The sequence below is a fragment of the Cervus canadensis genome, chromosome 32 (genome assembly GCF_019320065.1).
Source record: "Cervus canadensis isolate Bull #8, Minnesota chromosome 32, ASM1932006v1, whole genome shotgun sequence".
Lineage (NCBI taxonomy): Eukaryota > Metazoa > Chordata > Mammalia > Artiodactyla > Cervidae > Cervus > Cervus canadensis.
In genome coordinates this window covers 34,188,311-34,210,740 of record NC_057417.1, presented here as the reverse complement: position 1 = coordinate 34,210,740, position 22,430 = coordinate 34,188,311, and the positions used below count along the sequence as shown (strand labels likewise).

Genomic DNA, 22,430 nt, shown 5'->3' with positions numbered 1-22,430 from the left:
CCCGCCCTCCCACCTGCATCCCTCTCGGGGAGGCAGAGTTTCACCAGGAGATGAGCCTTTTGCCCACAGGGAGACCAGGCCCAGAGAGGGTGAGCAGGCATCTCAAGGTGAAGCAGGGGGCCCGTACCGTGAGCGGGCCCCCACCCCCACCCTGGCCCCTTCCCACGACCCCAGTCCTTCCCAGGGCCTGACCGGCTACACGTCCACCGGCCCGCCAGCCCCCAACCCCTCCTGGCCGACACAAAAGGCCAGGCCTCCCGCAGGAGGGGGCGGAAAGGGGCTCCTGGGCCAGCTGGGCTGTGGACACAGGCGGGGAAGTGAGCGGAGACAGGAAGGAAGCCGCTCTGCTGGAGGCTGGGGCCGCCATTGTCCCACCTGGGGGCGGGGGCGCTGTGTCTGCCCTCTGTCCGGGTGCCCCGTGGCTCCTCCGCTCTGGGGGGCCCCAGCCGGGGTGGTCACTGGGCCCTGCCCTCTCTGAGTCCCTCCCTGCTGACCTCCTTCCCTCCCAGCCTCAGTTTCCCCGTCGTAACCTTAGAGCAGGAGACACCAGGGCGGATCCTGCCAGGGTCCCTACAGGATGAGTGCCAGCCCCTCTCTCGGGCTTCCCCTGGGTCGGTTCACGAGTCCCAGCGCTCCCTGTGAGCTGAGGGCTCGCCCGGCCCCCAGAGGGTCAGAAGCTCGCCCAAGGCCGCCCCTCGCCCCTCAGAGCTGCAGAGCTGCCTCTCGGACTTGGGCCGCTGCTGCCACGGCCGCCCTCCTGTGTCTGCGATTGCTGACCTGACTTTTCTCTGTCACTCACCCATACAGGGTGGACACCTGTTAAGAGTCATTCTAAATTGTGCTGTCACTGGTTTAATTGAGGTGGATAGAGGGGTGGATGGGTGAGCTCTGAAACCAGGGCCAGGGGATCCCCAGCCGTGTGCACTCTCCCCAGACGTGGCCCCTAGGGCTCCCCCATCCCTCCCACACCAGGAAGGCCCTTCTGTCCAGGTGGGACCCCTTCCCTCCACCCTTCGAGAAGCGGGGTGAGGAGACAGTTTGGGGACTTCCTAAAGGGGCAGAGCTGGAGGGTGTGAGTCCGGTGTCCTGGGTGAGGACCAGCTGGGACCTTCCGGCCAGGAGCCCCCCCACCCCAATGTCATCACCACTTCCACCCCCGCCCCCTAGAGGAGGACTCCCCACAGAAGGCAGGAGGAGAAGGGGGTGACAGGGGATGAGATGGTTGGATGGCATCATCGATTCAATGGAAAAGAGTTTGAGCAAACTCCGAGAGACAGTGAAGGACAGGGAGGCCTGGCGTGCTGCAGTCCATGGGGTCGCAAAGAGTCGGACACGACTGAGCCGCTGAACAGTAACAACAACCCCAAGCCTGTGTCTGTCGCAGCCCCCCAGACCCCCGTGTCCTGGGGATGAGTTAAGGGTCAGACCATCCCCAAGACACACGTCTCAGGGGCTTCTGGCCCCCACCCCGCACCGACCCACCCCCGTCTCACAGCAGCCAAGCTCCTGTAGCCTGCTTAAACTTTATTGGAGGTGGAGCTGAAATGCGGGTCCCAGAACCACAGAGCCCTCCCCCTCCAGCTTCTCCAGAGTGGGCTTCACTGGACGTGGGAGGGTCAACGGCCAAGGCTCGATCCTGGGACTTCTGACACAGCTCAGTAGCCCCCGGCCCTGCAAGCATCAGACCCCCGCCTGAGCTCCAGACCCCCCCCCGCCCCCCGCATGGGCCCACGGGCTCGCAGAGGATCGGGGCGGGAGGACCGAGCCCACAGACCCCTCCCGGGCGGGTGGGATCCCGAATAAAGATGCCTGGTGGGCGGAACGTTACCCCCAGCTCAGGCCCTTCCGGGCCAGCTCCACCTGGGCCAGGCGGTGGTCACTGAGCACCTGCACCCTCGTGATGGCGGCCAGCGGCCTGTGGCGGTGGGCGAACTGCAGCACTTTGTGCTCCTGGGCGTGGACGTGGAAGTGCTCCGCGTCCGAGCTGACCTCCATCTGGGGGCGGGAGGCCAGGGACCTGTGGCCCTGGGGCCTGCGTCCTGCCCCTGCGTGAGCTCCGACAGCTCTGAGCCCCGGAGGCCCAGCGGGGACGGGCGGCCCGCGGTCCCCGCAGCACGTGGAGGCCGGTGGGTCCGAGTCCCCTCAGCATGTGGACCCCCCACCCCCGTCATGCAGGCCCACCCCTCAGGGGTTCAGAGCCCCCAGCTGGGGGCCCCTTCCCCTCGCCTCAGAGGGGTAAGCCGGCAGCCAGGGGTTGCAGCCCCCAGACCCAGCAGGGAGACTCCTGAACTGGCTCTCCCCTGTAAGCATCTGCAATAAGCCCCCCACTCAGCCGGAGCCCCAGCGGGGAGAGCAGGGCTGCTGGAAGCCCGGGGCACGGGGCGCCTCAGTGCGACCCCGCAAAGCAGTGGGTGGCCCTGGTGAGTCCACAGACCCTCCCCCCACCTCCCTGCCCCACCCCACGGGCCTCCCCCTCCCTCCCCACGGATTCCCCCACCTCCCAGGGGTTCGCCCCGGCCCCTCACCTCAAAGGGCTCCCCGAGCACCAGCGGGAAGACGCTGGACACCTCCTCCTGGCCCCAGCGGCCGCCCTGGAAGGTGTTGGCCACCATGGTGGCGCTGGAGAACCGGGGCTTGATGTGGAAGACGATGTCGCCCGTCTCAGACAGGAAGTTGATCTCAAACCTGGGGGGCACCACGGCGTTGGTGAGGGCGGCTGGCAGTCACCCGCAGAGGCCGAGGAAGGGACCCGGGAGGGGGAGAGCGCATCCCTTACTGGTCCTCTCCAGAGTCAGAATGTCCCTGCACCAGCAGGTTCCAGCCCGGGGCCAGGCCGCCCGCGTGGAAGGCTTCAAACTGCAGACAAAAGGGGCGGCAGAGGGCCTGGGTCCCGGGCCTCCTCTCCCTGGGGTACCCCCTCCCCCAGGAAGCCCCACAGCCTGTGGCCCGCGCCCAGACCCCCGCCCCTTGATCAACATGCCCACTTGGCCGGGGGGTCTCCGGGGAGGGGGAGCATAGCTGGCGGGGCCCCAGTGGGCCCTGCTCTCTGCTCCCCAAATCCAGGTCTCACCCACCTGCAGGGCCATCTCTCCGGCTTCTGTGGGGAGCAGCGCAGCCTGGGGATATAGCGGCTGGGCTGGGCAGGGGCGCGGGGCCCCACCCCAGGGATGAGGTCACCGGCCTTCCCTGCCCCCTCAGCCTCTCGCCAGCCCCACCAGCAGGTCCTCTAGGCCAGCTCCGGGACAGGGTGGCCCACTCCCTACCCCCTTTCCTCGGGGACCTGCCTGGCTCTCAGGCTTCACTCCACTTCCGAGGACCCCCAGACCCCCAGGAAAGCACTTCTCCTCCATTCTTGGAGGCAAGGCGTGGCCCAGGCAGCCCCCGAGTCAGCCTCAGCCTCCAGGGTCTCCGGGACCCAGACTCCCCCATCTGGTCAAGAGAGGAGGCCTACCCACCGTGCCCTGGACTTTGGGGCCGTCGGGCCGCCTGGTGATTCAAGCCCCCCAGTCCAGCCCGGCCTCCCCTGGCTGCCCTGCTCCAGGGGCTCAGCCGCCCTACGGGCGGAGCGCGGATTAGGCCGGCCGCTGCGCTCAGCGCATTCCAGGGCACTGGCGGTGGATGGGGTGGGGGGGCCTTTCCCACACCCCACATCCCTCCTGGCCTGCTCCTGAGCCCCCTCAGCTGACCGCGGAGCAGGCCAGGCTGGGGTCCTTGGGGAGCATGCGGGGGAGACAGGCAGTATCTCCCCAGGCTTTCCGGGCGGCCAAGGGGGAGTCTTGGCCAGCCTGTTCAGGGAGACGAGGCAGAGAGGAGCCAGGCTGGACGCACAGATCCCCGGGGCTGCTGTGGGCGGTGGGGGCGTGCAGTGCGTGGGCAGCGAGTGTGCAAGTAAGTGTGCAGATGTGTGGTGAGTGTGGGGCCAGGTGGCGGGGGGAGTCAGCACGTGACGATGTGCATGCTGGATGTGGGGGTGTCGTGTGCGAGGCTGAGTGTGCGGCTCCTGGGGCTGCTGCTCTTCCCTGCCCAGCCTCGCAGGGGCCGGGGTTTATCTGGCCCCCCAGGGCCCCAGGGGGGCAGGGTTGCCAGCCCCCCCCAACCCCACTCCCCTGGGTCATTCTTCCCTCCGCCCCCTGCTGGGTCCCGCCTGGCCTCCCTCTGTGCTGGTGAGAAGTGTGTGCCTGTCATTTTGATGCGGAGGTAGTGGTAATGGGAAGGGACGAGGAGGTGGCCGTGACCCCCGCGGGCATGCACCAGCTTCACCCTCCCCTGCAGGCGGGGGGCTGGGCAGGGCCGGCGGGGCCTGCAGGGGGCAGCCCTGGGCAGTGGAGGTGAGGCCTTCGGCCGTGGCCTCCCGGCTCAGACATCGGCCTGCTGACTCCCACATCCAGGGCCCCACCTGGCCGGGCCATCCTGGGGCCCGAGCACGGCAGACCCCTGACCCCTGCCTCACCGAGGGTCTCAGAGAATGTGAAGCCCCTTCCTGCCTCTGCATCTCCTGGTTCTGCCTCCGGTCCCACCGCGAGGTGGGCGCTCAGGGCCTGGACTCTGGGGACAGCACGGGCCGGGGTGGGCAGAACATGCACTCAGGGGTCCCGAGCGGGCTTCCAGCACTCCGGGGGCCCAGAGCCGGTAGCCTCTGGGCGCAGTCCTCCCAGCTGCACACTGCCATCTGTGCCCCCCGCCTCTCCCCCAGGCAGGGAGGGTAGCCCAGGGTGGACGCAGCGCCCTGGGCTGTTGTCTCCTGGCTTTGAGGTCAGCAGAGGGCCCGGCTGAGGGCCCCCGGGGCTCAGTGGCTGAAAGCCCTGGCCTGAGTGAGGAGCTGGAGGACCCCTGATGCACGCAGGCCTGTCCCACTCTGAGCCTCAGCCTCCCCGTATATGGGGGCTCTGGGGACTGTGCTGCAAGTAGCCACTGAACCCGGAGCAGGCGGGGTGGAGAGCCTGCCTGTTAGCTCCAGCCTGGGGACCTCATGAAGCCCAACTGGGCCCAGGCAGGCTCTGGGCCTCTGCCCACCCCGTGACACCTGTGCCTGGCATGGGCCCGCACACGGCCAGGCCTGTGGTCTCACCCCCGCCCGCCCCTGTGGCTTTGGCACCTCTCCACGTGGGGTGGGAGCCGGGAGTGGCCGGGCAGCCAGGGGCCCTGAAGGCCCCTCAGGGCTGGCGCAGCCCTGCAGGCGCACCCAACATCGTGGAGTCCAACCCGGACCCCAGCTGTCCTCAGGGGTCCCCCAGGGGTGGGGGCGGGGGCCGGGGGCGGTGCCCCCACCTGGAGTCTCTGGCCAGCCAGGGCTGGGGCCTGGAGCAAAGAGACCTGCCCAGCCAGAGCGGCCAGACGCAGCCCCTCCCCCTCCCGGATGTGCGGTTTTGCCCCAGGCTGTTGGTTTCCAGAGCGAGCAGCAGGGTCTCCACCCAGCTCCACGGAGGATATCCACCCAGACAGCAGCCTGGGCTCAGAGGCCCATCTCAGCCCTGGGGCTGCCATCGCCAGGTGGCTCCAGGCACGGGCCTGGTGCAGAGGTACCTGGACGAGAGATCCTGCCCCGTGGCGTAGTGGTAACCACCGTCCACCTGGAGCCCTGATGGCTCAGCGGGTAAAGAACCCGCCTGCCGCGCAGGAGCTGTAGGAGACGCAGGTTCAATCCCCGGGTCCGGAAGATCCCCTGGAGGAGGGCCCGGCAAACCACTCCGGTATCCTTGCCTGGAGAATCCCATGGACAGAGGAGCCTTGGAGGGCTAGAGCCCGTGGGGTCACAGAGAGTCGGACACGACTGAGTGAGCACACACGCCCTGGAGCTCAGTCTGTTTACAAACGGCGCCACCTGCACTGGATATTCGGGCTCCGGCCATGGGGCAGCTGGCGGCCAGGCTCAGGGAAGGGAGACGCGAAAGCCACATCCAGGGCACCCCGCCCGTCTTGGCACGGCCGCGGTCACGCCTCAGCTGAGCCCCCGCTGTGAGCTCAGTGCTCATCACTCACCCCTCGGCCAGGTGGGGTACGCCCCCATCACAACCAGCCGCCCGCGCAGTCACTCAGCAAACGTCAGCTGAGCCCTGCTCTGTGCTGGGCCCTGAGCCGTGGTTCACAAGACAGACAGACAGAGAGCCACAGGGCCTTTGCCCTCAGGGAACTTCCAGTGTCTGAGGCAGGGGGCAAACGTTAAAGGACAAGTCCAGCTTCACGTGACTGAATTATTATTATGAGGGAAAATATGGGGAGGGATCGTGGTGTCTGGGGGAACCTGGACTGACATGAGTTGGTCTGGGCAGACTTCCTGGAGGAGGTGACATTGGAACTGAGCTTAGAACAGAAGGCACTCGGGGGAGGGTGTTACTGGAAAAGGGAACAGTGTGTGCAAAGGCCCTGGGGAGGGAAAGGCCGAGACGGGAGGAGCCCTCCCCGCCCCACCTCTGCTGCCTGGCTGAGATCCATCCCTCCCTGGCCTTCCTGCCAGGCACCACCATCGCCTCCCTCATCTGGGCTGGCATTGTTCCTGGCCTAGCTGCCCACCCAGTGCCAGGCCATTGTCTGTGTCCCCTGCTTTCCGCCGAGTCTCTTATCGCCCAGAGAATCAGCTCATGCGGGGGCACGTGGAGGGTGATAAGGTTTTACCCCAGTCAGTGCCAAGCGGGGGCTACCAGGTCTGATGTCGCCTCCTTCCTGGCAGGGGCGGGCTGTTGGCCCAAAGGACACTTGGCGTCAGCCTGGCCTCTCTCTTGTGGGGACCCTGCAGGTCTCCCCTCTTGGGGCCACCCCTCCTTCCCTACCCACAGCTTTCACTCCACATGTGCGAATGTGCCAAGTCGCTTCAGTTGTGTCCGACTCTTTGAAACCCCATGGACTCTAGCCCACCAGGCTCCTCTGTCCATGGGATTCTCCAGGGAAGAATACCCAAGTGGGCTGCCTTTCCCTCCTCCAGGGGATCTTCCTGATCCAGGAATCAAATCCACATCTCCTACGGCTCCTTGACTGCAGGCTGATCCTTTACGGCTGAGCCGCCAGGAAAGCCCTGCCTTTCCCTCCAGTCCTTCCCTGCAAGTGGAAGCCGGCCTGCCTGCCCTTGACCGCAGACAGTCCTTGCCCCTCCCTGAGAATTGGTTTCCCCACCTGAGGCTGCCAAGGGGGACCATGAGCTTTGCCCGGGAGCTCAGCCGGACACGGACGCAAAGCTGGCCTTGACCCAAGCAAGGGACACGGAGGGAGGGCTCTGGGCAATTGAGCAACGGAGACTCGACGCTGGTCGGGGTAAGGCTGGGGTTTCCCCCTTCCTGTCGGCAAATGTGGGCTCCTGCCCAGACAGGCTTCCCGGAGCGGGTGCAGGCCCACCCCAGTCAGGCCTCAGCCCCCAGGAGGGGGCGCCCGGCCCCCACTCTGTTTCACCACGTGCTTATAGATGCGGCAGCCGGGGTCAGGGGGAGACCTCACTGGCCCAGGTTGCTGGTGGAGCTGCTGTCCTCAGTCACAGCCCTGCGGAAGTGGGGCAGGATTTGGGAGGCAGGACAGAGCCTCCCCCCGCCCAGCTTCCCTCTGTCATTTCCCAGCTCCCACAGCTGCGCTCCTCAGCTCTGCGTGTGTTACAAGGGCCCCCCTCCTCTGCAGTCCCCCAAGTGAGTTCACGTCTGTTCACAGCCCTGCTAGGCACAGGCCTCCCTTCCCATTTCACAGACGGAGAGCCTGAGGCTGCTGTGGGCCGCATGCATGGGTCCCTGGTGAGGCACGCTGGGAATGACCCTGACCTGTCAAAGGATGTGCTCAGGAGACCCCCAAAGCCCTTGGCAGTGCTGCTTTGGGGTCCTGGGGCTGAGGGGGAGGGTTCCCTAATGGCTCTGGATTGGGCGGGGTGGGATGTGGCTGGGACCCGGGGCCTCTTGGGCCTTGACCAGTACCAGTCAGGAGTTATCCCACGATGGCACCATCTTGCAGGAAGCTCAACCAGCCCAGACGGGCCTGCCAGGAAGGCTGTCTGGCTGCGGCGGCCACTGGCCGGGCAGAGAGGCCAAGGTGAGGTATCTGCGGCAGGACAGAGGCTGGCGGCCAGCTGGGCTGGGCAGGCGGGACAGACCAGCGGACATCTGGCCTGGAGGGGGGACTGTAACGACTCCTCCAGATGGGCTCTGGGCTCCGGGAGCCGCCAGGGAAGCAGGCTGCACCGGGTTTATAAACAGACCCAGCAGCAGCCCCATTTGAAGGCGGAAGAGCTGGGAATCCAATTAGATGAGGAAGTGGCTGGGGGACCCTAAAGCTGCCTAAGATGGGGCTGCGGGCGCCTCGAGGACCCAGAGTCCCCGCGCCCAGCACCAGGGCAGAGATGGCGACAGCTCAAGGGGATGCAGGACACCAGGCATGGGTTCAAGCCCCCGCTCTCTAGAGAGTGAACCTCTGTGACCTGCTCTGTGACCCGGGGGCCGTGACCCCTCCCGGGTGAGGGTGAGTCAGACCCATGTAGCCTCCCATCACTCACTCCCAAACATGTTCAGCATGCCTATTGCATGGCATTGTGGAGAGCACAACAAATGATAAATAGCTCAACAAATACATGGAACATTCTAGATAGTGATTTGTGCTAGGAAAAAAGTAAAATAGGACAGTAGCATTAAAAAAAAAAAAAAGCTGTACCGTTCAGTTCCATAGCCTCTGACTGCACTTAGCCTTTGAGGACCTGAAATGTGTGAATTGAGATGTGAGTATTAAAAAACACTATATTTTCAAGACTTAGTGCAGAGAAATGGTGTAAAATATCTCATTAATGATTTTAGATCACTATTCCAAATCCTAAAAGATGATGCTGTTAAAGTGATGCACTCAATATGCCAGCAAATCTGGAAAACTCAGCAGTGGCCACAGGACTGGAAAAGGTCAGTTTTCATTCCAACGCCAAAGAATGCTCAAACTACTGCACAATTGCACTCATTTCACATGCTAACCAAGTAATGCTCAAAATTCTCCAAGCAAGGTTTCAACAGTACGTGAACCATGAACTTCCACATGTTCAAGCTGGATTTAGAAAAGGCAGAGGAACCAGAGATCAAATTGCCAACATCTGTTGGATCATAGAAAAAGCAGGAGAGTTCCAGAAAAACATCTGCTTTATTGACTACGCCAAAATCTTAGACTGTGTGGATCACAACAAACTGTGGAAAATTCTTCAAGCGATGGGAATACCAGACCACCTGACCTGCCTCCAAGAAATCTGTATGCAGATCAAGAAGCAACAGTTAGAACTGGACATGGAAAAACAGACTGGTTCCAAATCAGGAAAGGAGTACCTCAAAGCTGTATCTTGTCACCCTGCTTGCTTAACTTATATGCAGAGTACATCATGCGGAATGCTGGGCTGGAAGAAGCACAAGCTGGAATCAAGATTGCCAGGAGAAATATCAATAACCTCAGATATGCAGACGACACCACCCTTATGGCAGAAATTGAAGAAGAACTAAAGAGCCTCTTGATGGAAGTGAAAAAAGAGAGTGAAAAAGTTGGCTTAGAACTCAGCATTCAGAAAACTAAGATCATGGCATCCGGTCCCATCACTTCATGGCAAATAGATGGGGAAAGAATGGAAACAGTGAGAGACTTTATTTTGGGGGGGCTCCAGAATCACTGCAGATGGTGACTGCAGCCATGAAATTAAAAGATGCTTGCTCCTTGGAAGAAAAGCTATGACCAACCTAGACAGCATATTAAAAAGCAGAGACATTATTTTGCCGACAAAGATCTATCTAGTCAAAGCTATGGTTTTTCCAGTGGTCATGTGTGGATGTGAGAGTTGGACCGAAGAATTGATGCTTTTGAACTGTGGTGTTGGAGAAGACTCTTGAGAGTCCCTTGGACTGCAAGGAGATCCAACCAGTCCATCCTAAAGGAGATCTGTCCTGGGTGTTCATTGGAAGGACTGATGCTGAAGCTGAAACTCCAATACTTTGGCCACCTGATGACTTATTTGAAAAAACCCTGATGTTGAGAAAGATTGAGGGCAGGAGGAGAAGGGGACGACAGAGGATGAGATGGCTGGCTGGCATCACTGACTCGATGGACATGAGTTTGAGTAAACCCCGGGAGTTGGTGATGGACAGGGAGGCCTGGCGTGCTGCAGTCCGTAGGGTCACAAAGAGTTGGACACAACTGAGTGACTGAACTAAACTGAACAAAATGATAATATTTTGTATGTATTGGGTTAAATAGGAATGCTTGCCCAATGGTGTCTGACTCTTTGCGGCCCCATGGACTGTAGCCCGCATGCGCCTCTGTCCATGGGATTTCCCAGACAAGAATACTGGAATGGGTTAACCATTTCCTCCCCCAGGGGATCTTCCCAACCCCGGGATCAAACACGAGTGTCCTCTGTCTCCTGCATTGCAGATGGATTCTTTACCGATTGAGCCATTGGGGAAGCCCTGGGTTAAATATAAAATATTAAAATTCATTCTACCTGTTTTAAAATCTTTTTTTTTTAATGTGGCCACTGGAAAATTTTAAATTGCATCTGTGCCTGCATTCTATTTCTGTGGAATGGCACAGGCTGAGAAGGTAGGGGTGGAATTCTCGTTCAGTCGCTCAGTCATGTCTGACCCTTTCTGACCCCGTGGACTGCAGCACGCCAGGCTCCCCTGTCCTCCACTGTCTCCTGGAGTTTGCTCAGATTCATGTCCACTGAGTCAGTGATGCTATTTAACCATCTCAACCTCTGGCGCCCCCTTCTCCTTTTGCCTTCCGTCTTTCCCAGCATCAGGGTCTTTTCCAGCGAGTCGGCTCTTCAGAGGTGGGGGCTGTTTCAGCTGGAGCAGGAAGGGAACTCTGAGGGGAAGTGGCTGCTGCCTCGAGAGCTCATGCTGAGAAAGGCCCGCTCAGGAGAGGCAGAGGGATTTAGATGCAAAGGCCCTGGGGTCAGAGCAGCACGGGGGCTGGCGTCACCGCAGCGTGGGAGCACTGGGGGCCGGGGAAAGAGTGAGGTGGCATTTAGCGGTGAGCGGAGGGAGCACCAGGCTGGGCTGCGCCACGTGAGGAGCGTCCAGCGGCCCCTACATGCCGGGGACCGAGCTGGACTGGGGCTGCCCCCTCCCTAGCGTCCTCTGGGGCAGCTCTGGCCCCGCACAGCTGGGAAGGCCCAGCCGGTGCCCCCGACTGGGACAGCGGAGGTCAGCGCCGGTCACCGAGTCCCCATAGCACGCTCCCTGCAGCCCTGCCCGGGCCGGCCGCCGCATGTCCTCGGCCCGCTCGGGCTGACTCCCGCGAACACGCTCGCCAGAACTGTTGGGAAAGGCCCAGGGGAGCCGCCAGCTCCCGAAATAACCTTACGCCAGTTCCAGGACATCTGTGGGGGGGCGGAGTCCCGGGACCCCAGGCGGTGACATCGCAAGCCCAGTGCAGGGTGGGGGCTGGGGGGGCAGAGCGGGGCCGGCAGGGGGGGTGAGGGCGAGAGAAACCGGGAATGGACAGAGACCCGCAGAGGCACGTGAAGAAGCAGTGTTGTGGAGTGGGCAGAGGCGGTGGGTGGAGACGGGCGCCCTAGACTGGCAGCCCCAGCCCCTCCAGAGGGCCAGGCCGGGTGGGCCTCCAGGGCGCCTCCAGAGCGGGAGGGGGCTGTGCCCCTTGGCTGAGGTCCGGCTGGGCGGGCAGCTGAACGGGAGGTGGAGGTGGGTGGACGCTCAGCGCCGTGGGTGGGGAGCCCTGTCTGACCCGGTTGACCCCAGGGCCTCAGAGGTCATGAAGGACTCATCTCCTAGGCGCTCTGTGTTCCCAGGATGGAAGCTGAGGCCCAGAGAGGCCGAGTTCCTGCTCTCAGCCGCTCAGCAGGAGCACACCTTCCCCTCTGTGTCCCTCTCACATTTGCTCCCCATGCCCCCTGCTGGCGGGCTTTCCCTGCCCTGGGCCCCCTGGGGGTCATCCCCCGAGCGGCGTGGCCAGCACTGTGACCGCAGCCCCAGTAACAAAAGGGAAGGGGAGACCCACAGTGGGCTGGCCCCTGTGAGGGGGAGGTTGGGGGGAAGCGGAGGCCAGGGGTGCTGCCTGGGGAGCCAGGCCCTCCCCACCCCAGGACCCAGCCGGGAACTCTGAGCAGTGGGAACTGCAGGGTAGATTTTTTTTAAATTAAAGGGTCTTTACTGCAAGACCCCTATCGCGATCCACATGATCCATCCATCATTCGTTCAACAGACAATTACTAAATGCTCGTCATGTGCAGGGAGCTGGTGACCACAACGAGGTGAACAATGTAAACGGACGTCTAAGGCCACCTAGCCGCGGTGGGCCCCGTGTGGGGACACGGACGGGGCTGGAGTCTGCTCGGTCAGGGTCAGGGTCAGGGTCAGGGTCAGCACTCTGCAGGCTCTGGCATGTCCCCGGCCCACACGTCCCAGAGAAGAGTCGAGATGTTTTCTACTGGAAACCAAAACTGTCCATCAAACAACTCCCCCCACCCCCAGCAACGCTCCATCAAAGTATTGCTCGCTTTTTGATGATGGAAGTTTTACAATGTGTTTCTTGACCCCAGCAAGAAATGAAGAAAGTGAGTGCCCGCCAGGTGTGCACGGGAGCAGCAGAACTCGGGAGGGGCAGACACCGAGGCCGGCGCCCCACTGGCTGGAGGATGCCTATGCCCCCTGGCCGCAGCGGGTGTTCTGCATGAGGGCCAGGGTGGGCAGGACTCCAGGCCCAGGACAGAGGACAGGAGAGGGCCCTGGGGAGAGGCAAGGACAGGAGCGCGTGGTCAACAGGGAGCCGGGCAGAGGCTTCCACGGGCGGCGACTCCCCAGCGAAGGGTGGCCGGGGCCTTCAGCTCAGCAGAGGGCAGCAGCAGCGGGTGGGGGGAAGAGCAGCCGTCCCTGCTCACCTCCTCGCACTTCTTGGCCTCTGCTCGCCCCAGGCCCTCCCTGCCCCGGACAGACGGGGGGCCAGGGGCCGGGACCAGCTCGCCGCAGCCACCAGGACCTGCCAGGACCACCCCGCCCCGTCCCCGCTCCGACTGCGGCCCCCACTTCCCCAGGCTGGGTCGGGACACGAGATTCTTTCAAAAACATTTCCTTTGCAAAATAATCCTTCGAAATATGTTTTTGGAAACAGGCTCCTGATCAGAACAGGAAGAAGTTAATTACAGTCCCTCCCAGAGGGGCGCGGGGGAGGAAGCCTGGTGGTCAGGAACAGCAGCGAGGGCCAGGACCGCCGCTCTGACGCCACACCCACGCGAGGCCAGGGCTCCCATCCCACCCCCCGCCCCCCTCAGCCCGCAGATGGGGAGATGCAGACCCCGAGAGGCCCAGGGACGTGGCTGGGGACACAGGCTCAGGGCTGAGCAGGCCCTTCCTCCGCCGCGACGTGGTGTCCGTGTAGGAGCGTGGGTAGGCGTGTGCACACGTGTGTCCGTGTGGCTGTCTGTGTGTGTGTGAAGGTGAGCGTCCAAACAAAGGCTGTCTGGACCCCCCAAGGACCTGGGCAGGCCCCACTCTGGGCTGCCTTCTGGGAGTTTCTAGGCCGATCTCAGTAAGCCCTGAGGCCCACGGCCTGGCTCATGCCTTGCAGGTGTGAGGGCTCTGGTTATGTTGGACGCCTGGGGCGTCTGAACCCCGAACCTTGCTTAGGGCCAGAGGTCTAACCACCCAGCCCTCAGCACCAGGGCTCATCTAAGTGTGAGCTATGCAGTGAGCCTTGGGGCCATCCCTCCACACGCCTGTCCCTCTGACCATCCATCCACTCACCCCTCCATTTAGCGCCTGTCCTTCTGTCTGTATTAACTTCCTGTTGCTGTCGTAATAAATTATCGCAAACGCAGTGGCCTCAAACAACGCGAATCTATTATCTCACAGCCCCGTGGGACAGACATGGGTCTGGCCGGTGAGAATCAAGGTGTGGCCAGGGCTGCATCCCTTCTGCAGGCCCCAGGAGAGGGTCTATTTTCTGGCCTTTTCCGGTTTCCAGAAGTGCCTGCATCCCTTGGCTGGAGGCCCCGGCCTCCGTCTTCAGAGGTCGCCATGCTAACACTCAGCCTCGCTTCCACCTTCACAGCTCCTCGGACCCCCTCTTCACTCACAAAAACCTCGTGGCCGCACTGGGTCCCCTGGCAAGGTCCAGGAAAACCTCTTTGTCCCTGTCTCAAGATTCTTCACTTAAAAAAAAAAAGATTCTTCACTTATTACGTCGTCAAAGTCTTTTGCCGCATAAGGGCAAGAAACCCATGGGTATCGGGGGAAGGACGGGGAACTCTTTGAGGGTGGTGGGGGCCACTATTCTGCCACCTCATCCTTCCGTCTATATGAGCATCTGCTTCTCCATCCATCCACTCTCCTGCCATCTCTCCATCTCTACGCCACTTATCCACCCGTCTAGCCAGCCAGCCAGCCCAGAATTTATCCAGCTGTCCTTTTATCCCTCTGTCCATCCGTCCCTCTGTCTTTTTTGTCCGCCCCCTCCGTTTATCTGACCACTCATCCTCCAAGCGTCCCTCCATCGGTCCTAATTTCCATCTTTCCTTTCTATCCTCTGTCCATCCACCCATGCATCCCTCCACTCACATGCCCCTCTGTCCATCTGTCTGTCCAGAGGGGGCAGGGGGCCAAGGGAGCAGGATCAGAGAAGCAGAGAGGACGCGGTGGGGACAGCAGGCGGGGCCCCGGACTCTGCCTGGCTCAGTGTCCTCTTTGCTCGGAGCTTCGCTCCTTCCTGGAACCCTGAGTTGTCACCACCACCACCCCCACCCCGACGGATGGCTTCCTCTGCCACGCCTACCCGCTCGGGGTGGGGGCTCCAGGAAGACAGAGGCCGCAGCTGGCCCTCCTGGTCTCTGACCCAAGCCCGAGGAGCTGGCGGGGTTGGACCCGTTGTCATGAGCAGGGTGGGCAACCCCCGTTCAGGCACAGCCCCAGAGGCCGCAGAGGGGCCCTGCTGCCCGGATGGACCAATAGATGCCCGGAGGAGCAGGTCCTCACCGACTCCACGTCCCTCCCCATCCCCCGCGAGCTCAGTACAAGGGGAGCCCTGGGTTCCAGGAAAGGCTGTGGGAAAGGCCCCTCGCAGACCCTTCTCTGGCCTCAGGGTGTCTCGCGGGGGAGTGTTGGTCACCCCAGGCTTGGGGAGAGGGCCCTGGACCAAGCCCAGGATGACTTGATAGGGAAAAAATGCCCCCAAGAGGAGAATCAGGCTCCGACTGCCAAGACACTCAGGCTTATCACAGCCTCATCCCCTTTATCTCCCTGCTGGGATGGAGGAGGGAGGGGCCTCGGGCTCGCTGGCCGCCCGTCCGGGGCTCCGAACCAGAGGGGAGGACCCGGTCGACCTCACTGTCCTCTGGGTCTCGCTGTCTCTGTGTCTGCATCTCTGACTCGTCTCCAACCACATCCTTCCTCTTGGGGCCTCTCTCTACAGCAGAGCGCCTGCCCTGGAGGCTGATCGCCGGGACTCTGCCCTCACGGCCCCGCCCACCCTAGACATGGGTCACCTCCCCAGGATGGCCTCCTGGCGGCTGTTAGGAGTGACTTACGGTGCTGAGCTCCAGGCAGTGACCCTCACACATGCCCCCCAGGGCCTGCATCCCTGTCTGAATGCCTGGACGCTGAGGTGTGGCCAGCCTGTGGTCCTGGAACAGGACACTGGTCAGCGCCTGTGACCCAGCCGGGCCCCGGGTCTGCGGCAGGCAGGCGCTTAAGGCCCTTCGGTAGGAGTGCTGGGTGGGTGGGTGGTATGTGGCTGGGTGGGCTTGGACAGACAGGTCATCCCCCAGCCTGGCAAAGGCGGTCATCAGTGCCCAGGGCCCGCCTGCCCCCGCCGGCCAGCTCAGTACCCCGGGCTCCCACGTGACCCCCACGTGACCCCCAGAGGCGCAGGCCGGAGAGGCTGCCACGGGTTCCTGGCGCGTGCCCTCCGGAGAAGCAGGCAGGAACGGGTGTGCCTGCCTCGTGGGCCAGGGCCCCGGGGAGGGGGCAGGAAGGGAGGCGGGCTGTGCCTGCGGGCATCCCGGAGGTCAGCTGGGGGGCAGGGCAAGCCGGGGCCGCTGGCAGCTTCAGGCTTCTCGGTCACCCCAGGCTGCCTCCAGCCTCGCCTGGGCCCCTGGTCCTCCCCAGACCCCCTGACCCCACGTCTGGGACCCACCCTGCTCCAGGGGAACCCCCGCAGCCTTGCAGACCTAGTGGGGGAAGGATCTGGACTGGGGGGGATACACATGGAGTCAGGATCTGAACCCCGAACCAGAGCCTCACCCCCATCGGCATGGCCCAGGGCTTCAGCGTCCCTGTCCTGGGCCACAGCCACTCTGCCTTCAGGACAGCCACGTGCCACCACCCCATCCCCAGGGACAGCCATGTCCCGCCGCCCTCCACGGACAGCCACGCTTCCCAACCCCCCACGGAGGCTTGTGCAGCTCTGGGCCCAGCCGGGAGGCCAGGCGGGCACTGAGGGGCCAGAGGGGCCGGGCCCCCACGGCACAAGACCTGCAGTCCTGCCACCGTCTCCGAGACCCCGCAGCAGGTCCCCCAGGCAGGAGCCCTGGTAAGGCCGGAGAGGCAGCTGTTTAGCGAGGGAGGGGCAGACGCGGCTGTCCCGAGTCAGAGGCCAGCCCCCGGGCCTGGCCCAGCGTCTGGCCACCTCCCGGGGGTCGGGGGCCCCTCATCTGGCTCCCGAAGCCCCCGGAGCCGCCCCACACCCTCACGGCCCCCATGAGGGTATGGGGCAGGGGGGGCTTGCCAACAGGGCGGAACCGCCGCACATTTGGGGCAGTCTCCAAGTGGGAGGGGGCTGGGGTTCAGCAAAGAAGGGAGGCTGGTAGGGGGGCAGGGGTCTGGCAGCGAGGGTTACAAGCCCCCTCCTCTGTCTCCAGGCTGCTGCTCGTCAGCCCAGCCCGCACACACCTGTCACGCACGCACACCTGTCACGCACGCACACACCTGCAGCTCACCTCCCAGGATAGCACTGGAGCTGGGCGGAGGGAACCCTGGGGCCCCTCAGCCACCCCTTCTCCCCGAAGCCCCAGCCCACTCAGCCACCAGCCGCCGGCTCTCCCGTCCCCAGGCCGACAGAGGGCCTGCCCGGACCTCAGTCTCCCCGCCGGCGGCGCTCTGGGCTCCCGCGTCTGCAGGGACCGCCTTGCATCCACCATCCGGAGGGTCGGATTTACGGTCCCGGGGCCACACCCCATTCTCTCTGTGGCGGGGGTGCACGGGGCCACGGCCAGGCCTCCTGTCTTCCCCTCAGGCCCTGCCTGGGGCGGGGGCTGCGTCCTGTCCGTCTGCCCATTGTTCCCAGGCCACCAGGGCCTGACCGCCCCGCCCCCACTGCAGAGGCGGGGAGCCGGGGAGCCGGGTGGGGAGGGAGGCCAGACCTGTTAACAAGCTCCTTCCCAGCCCCCACCCGCCTTAACTCCCCAGGCCCTTCCCAGGCGGAAAATTCAATTAGTTTCGAGCAACTGCTCTGCTGAAGAGCCAGAGAAAGGGGCAGCGGAGAAAGGGGATCCGCCTGGCGGCTGGTGTGTGTGCTGGGGGCGGGGGGCGGCTGGGGGAGAGGGGCCTGGGGGGCCAAGAGCCTGCCTAAGTCCCTGCGTCTCTGCCGCGTCCCCGTCTCTGAGTGTCTCTAAATGTGACTTTATGTGTCCCCCGTGTGCGCACATCATTCCCTGCACAAGCCCCCGCGGCCCTCAGCACCGCCGTGTGGGCCCCTCAGGAGTCCACTGCAGGCTCTGGGTTCCCATGGAAGCCTGGGGGTGGGGGGCGGCGCACATGGGAGGGTGGGACCCCCCGCGACCTGCACCGCGCCCGCCTCCCCCTCACCGTGCGCGCGCCCCTCTGTCTGGCTCCTCGCTGACCTCTCTCCTGTCCTCAAACACTGCAGTCTCGTGGCCGCAGGGCCTTTGCACACACCGTCCCCCCAGGCCCGGCAAGCTGCCCCTGCAAGAAGCTCGTCCCAGTGTAGGTCAGTCCTTCGTCCTCCCTAGGCTTCAGGGAGTGGCCTGTCTCCTCCTGCAGGGCGTGGGGAGCAGTCCTCTCTGGATGTCTCTGTCCCAGAGTTCAGCTTGGGGCCTGGCACACAGGAGGCGCTCTAGAAATGCTGACTGAGCGAAGTACCAGGCCCACACAGAACTTTAGAAAACGAGTCCTGTCTCTGCCTGGCGAACTCCTATGTACCTGCCATGGCCCAGCTTCTAGGACCTCCTCCTTCAGGATGTCCATGGGATCAGTAAGGAGCCTCGCATTCAGCCCTCAGCCTGGAGGTCTGCACTTTCCTCTGGCACCCATTATCCCTCCACCATCTCCCTCTGCCCAGCCAGGTACCCCTTCACGGAAGGCCTCTGTGTCACCAGAATGCAGGACAGGGCGGGGTGCCCACCTGGCCCATCCCCTCCTCCTGGCACGCCTGTCCCCACTGTCCAGCCAGCCTCCTTCCTTCTGCCTCTCTCCTGCCCGCCCGCTCAGCTCAAGGGCCTTCCTGAGCCCTGTCGGGGGGCGCGGGCGGAGAGGTGCCCAGCCGAGCCGGACGTACAGGGGGCATGAGGGACACGGAGCTGCCAGGGGCCGCGGGCAAGAGTGCACACAGACGCCAGGGCACCGGGTGGGCGGAGGGGGCAGCCCCCGAGCACTTCCGGGTGGCCCCCCAGACACTGCCAGGGGCCTGCTGGGGAAGAAGGGAGGTTTGGGAAGGCAGACGTGGGGAGGGCCGTGTGCAGGAATGCGGGCCGGCCCCGCCTCTTTCCCCGAGGAGGGACAGAGGCAGATGGCAGCTGGGGGCTGAGAACGCAGGGGGAGGCTCCGATGGGCGACCCCCTCCTTGGGATCCGGGGGGACGCAGCCTTCTCAGGTTCCCAGCCCCCCGCCCTTTGCCAGCTGTGTGCAGCTGGGGCCCTGCCCTGAGAAACCCAACACCAGTGGGGGCGGGGGCCCAGGGCTGCAGACGGGCTTCCCGGGCTGGGGCCGCGGGCCGCGTGTGACCGACTGTGTCTGTAGGCAGGAACAGGGGTGCCCTGTGAGCAAAACCCAGGGCCAGCCAGGGCTGAGGCTGGGATCCCTGGGGGGCATCAAGGCCCTGAGCCTCAGTTTCCCCAGGATCGTGCCTCCAGCTCCTTTCTCCAGAGGGAGACGCGTCACCTCCCTGCAAAGCCAGGGCTCAGCCCGCGACCCCTTCTCCACGCCAGTATGAGGGTCTGAGGCTCGGGGACACATCCAGTGCCCGGCAAGTGGGCTCTGCCTCCGGAGGCCAGTGCAGAGAGGCCTTCTCCTGAGCCCTCAGGCCCCGCCGCCCCCCCGGGCACCCTTGCCCACTGCCAACTCCACCTTGCCGACAGGGAAACTGAGACCCCGCCCGGGAGCCAGCTGCCAGAGCCGCCCTGCAGGGACCCCCGTTCTGCCCGGAGCCCGGGGGAGGGGGCCAGCCGGGTGGGCAGGGGGCCGCCAGATGGCTGTAATCCCACCTCAGCAGGGGCTTAGGCACCTGCCCAGCCTCCCCCGCCCCCGCGGGCCTGCCCAGCATTTCTGCACACCTCCCCCCACAGGGGCTTCCCCCGCCGGGGCGGGGGAGGGACTCTCTCCCCACCCACACCCCCCCCACTTCCTCCTTTCTGAGCCCCTGTCTCAGTGCTGGGGAGGGCTGAGCGCTCTGACAGGTCACCTGAGCGCGTCTTCTGGGCAGGCTCGGGGACAGCTCACTTCTGAGCTGGGGGCAGGGTGGGATGGGTGTGGGCCCCGGGGTGGGGGTGAGGGTCAGACAGCCCCTGCCCACGCCTGTGTCCATGGCCGCGTTTGGGGTCCCCTTCAGCCCTGAACTCCGGGACTGAGCGGGCTCAGGCCCACCGTGCCCCGCGCTGACCCCCGAGCCCATGCAACCCGGCGTCATGGACACGCGGCCTCCTGCCGCCGCACCACCCCTGTGAGCCTCCTCCCGGGGCCCACTCTGACCCCCATCACCCTCCCCAGCCTGGGCGCCCCTGCTGGCATGGTGCACGGGCACTCAGCTTCTGGGGGCACGCGGGGCAGGAAGGTGGGACTCAGACTCGACCCGGCCCACCCCGCCCGCTGAGGGCCCCCTGCTCCCTGACTGCCGCCTTTCAGGGTCCGGCAGGCCTTTTCAGGGCTGACTGATGGCAGGCCTGCATTTCCATGTCAATGGGCCGGGCCGGGCCGCCTGGAAAGCTGGTTAACAAGCCCCCAGCCCCATGGGGGAGGCTGTGTGGGGTGTTAACACAAGCCCCATTCTCTGGGGCTCTGTGGCCTTGCGGTTGCTATGGCGCCCTGCGTGGCCTCTTGGGCCACGGCTAATCCTTTCCCTGGGCCTTTCATCCCGGCCGTCCCACCCCCAGGCTGGTCGCTGGCGACTCAGGGATGCCCAGCGAGGCTGGTTTCTCTGCCGGGGTCAGAGCAGAGGCCATAAATCCAGCCCCCAGGTCCGCCCCCCCCCCCCCCGCCCTGTGTCCCTGGCATTGTCCCCGAGTCCCCGCCCTCCTCCTCTGGGAGCCTCAGAGGTGGGGAGGGGAGCCTTGGTCCAGTGGTCAGCTCCTGTCCTGGGAGTGGAGGGTCTCCAGGCCCACCCCGGGCCCTGTCCTCTGCTCATCCGCCCCCTCACCCACGTGCTCACGGCTGTGCACGGGACCGCCTTCTCCCGCAGTCCCGCGCTGAGAGCCTGGCCTCCGCGCTGCACCCGGGAGGCGCCAGGCCTGCGCCTGCCCTCTGTCTGTTTTCTGTCTGCAAGTTTTCTCCCTAGATGTCTCAGATGCACCCTGTGCCCCTCCCGATCTGAGTATTCACTCGAATGTCACCCTCCCCGTGAGGCCACAGGCCCTGCCCTTCTGCCCTCCCAAGTCCAGCACCGGTTCTGTTCTTCCTGTAACCTTGTCCCTTCCCACACGCCCTGCAGAGTTCCGTGTAGTCCTTCTCCCCCGGGTGCCAGACCCACGAGCACAGGGCCCCAGCCCCAAGCGTGTGCCTGGCTTCTGGCAGGCGGTGGGCGCCCTGCATGAAGGGATGGGGCGCTCTCATCGAGAGGTGGATGAGGTCCCAGGTCTGGGCTGCTCTGAATTCACACCAGAGGTCTTCACTGTCCCGTTTGCCTCCTGGGTGCAGTCTTTCCACACACCGCTTCCTGTTGCATCCTGTCCCCAGGGAAAGAATCATGCAGTCCGGCATCCCCAGGATTCGATTAGCCTGGATGCCAGACCCACGCTTGGCTCCCCACGGCGCCTCTCCTGCCTCTGCTTGCATGCCTCCAGCGATGGGGAGCTCACCATCGGGGTGGTGCAGTTGGGAGAACGTGCTTCCAGTTCTGGGTTCCAGCTCAGATGTCAGGGGAGCTCAGCTTGATGGGAACCTTGCCAGGGGCTCCTGTCTTGGGGTGCGTGGTGGCTGCTCCCTGGCTGGGGGCCATGGATGAGTGACTGTTAGAAGGATTCAGGCCTGATAAGCCGGGAGCATCCTCCCTTGAAACTGGCCTGTCTCTCCTCACCCTTTTGGGCACCTGCTGATGCTCACCCTTGGCCTCCGTTGCTTTCTCAACCTCTCGGGAATCATGTGAGGCAGGAAGAACAGGACACCACCCCGTTTCACAGCTGCGAACACTGAGTCTTAGGCGGAAAGGGCTAGAGCCTCCAGCAGGGAGGCAGCGCCTGATTTCCAATCCTGGGCCTCTCCCTAGGTGGCAAGGGGTGACGGCCCAGGCTTCTCACTGAGGGGCCTCGTGAGACAAGACAGCTTTCTGCCCAGTCCTGAGTGAGAAGCGTGTGGCCCAGGCTTGGACCCTCCGCCCATTTCAGCCTCCCATGACTCTCGGCTCCCAGGGGCCATGGGAGTGACTAGGAGGCTGGCTACCCAGATAGATTCCTGCTGCCCGGACTGCCCGGACCAAGGAGGCCTGGGCCACCCTGGGGGAGAGGGGACAGCCATGCAAAGATGCAGGTGAGGTGCCGGCTGGCCGGGCCCCGGGAAGGCAGCAGTGGTGAGAGAGGCTGAAGCTTAGAGGGACGGCCCGCCAAGGGGTTCAGTGAGGAAGGGCCCTGAGCGGGCCCAGGGCCCACGGAGCCTCTGGCCCCGGGGGGGTGGGAGGAGCCGAGCCAGCCTCTGCTTCCTCGCCCCACTGGACGGCAGAGGGGAAAACGTCCTGTTCCCCAGAGGTGGGAGGGAGCGTCAGGGGCCCTGAGAGGAGGAGGGGTGGGGAGAGGGCCTCTCTCTGCCATGTGTAGGCGGGAGCCGGATTCCGGGGCTCCCCGGGGAACCGAGGAAGACCTAGCTTTGCAGCTGCCATCACCAAGCTGCAGGCCAAGGCCGCCCCTCCCCCGCACTTCCTGCCTTCGCTCCTCCCCCAGGCCGTAGGCAGACAGGTTGTGAGGGTCAGCACCTCTTGCCGTGTGGCAAGCATCACTGCACCCGGAGAGGACGCGAGGACCAGAACTGTCCGCAGGACTCCCGGGAGGATGACGTCCGGCAGGTGCTGTGAGGGTTGCCTGCGGGCGGGCTCAGCCGTGGGGAGCAAAC

General features: G+C 64.1%; 1 protein-coding gene across 4 annotated transcripts; it reads right to left on the bottom strand.

The window, feature by feature from the left end:
- Nucleotides 1–1,507: 1,507 nt before the first annotated feature.
- Nucleotides 1,508–15,820, bottom strand: GRIFIN (galectin-related inter-fiber protein). Of its 4 annotated transcripts, none has more exons than XM_043456148.1 (6): nucleotides 3,456–3,572; nucleotides 3,075–3,097; nucleotides 2,777–2,856; nucleotides 2,526–2,685; nucleotides 1,829–1,995; nucleotides 1,541–1,671 (listed from the first exon to the last, which is right to left on the bottom strand). In XM_043456148.1, the coding sequence occupies exons 2-6, from the start codon at nucleotides 3,084–3,086 to the stop codon at nucleotides 1,656–1,658; spliced, it is 435 nt and encodes a 144-aa protein (XP_043312083.1). In that variant the 5' UTR covers nucleotides 3,087–3,097; nucleotides 3,456–3,572; the 3' UTR covers nucleotides 1,541–1,655. The 4 variants fall into 4 exon arrangements, with proteins under 4 accessions (XP_043312080.1, XP_043312083.1, XP_043312082.1 ...); XM_043456147.1 differs by having other exon boundaries at nucleotides 3,075–3,116; nucleotides 3,456–3,551; XM_043456145.1 differs by lacking the exons at nucleotides 3,075–3,097; nucleotides 3,456–3,572 and adding an exon at nucleotides 15,470–15,820 and having other exon boundaries at nucleotides 1,508–1,671.
- Nucleotides 15,821–22,430: the final 6,610 nt, after the last annotated feature.

Excerpts from the sequence above, each read along its gene's own strand:
- GRIFIN (XM_043456145.1), bottom strand. The coding sequence starts at position 15,727 with ATGACCGCCTTTGCCAGGCTGGGGGATGACCTGTCTGTCCAAGCCCAC. Across the intron at positions 2,857-15,469 it reads ACTGCCTGGAGCTCAGCACC|TTTGAAGCCTTCCACGCGGG; the intron begins GTAAGTCACTCC and ends TTTTGTCTGCAG. Across the intron at positions 1,996-2,525 it reads TGCTCGGGGAGCCCTTTGAG|ATGGAGGTCAGCTCGGACGC; the intron begins GTGAGGGGCCGG and ends TCCCGCCCCCAG.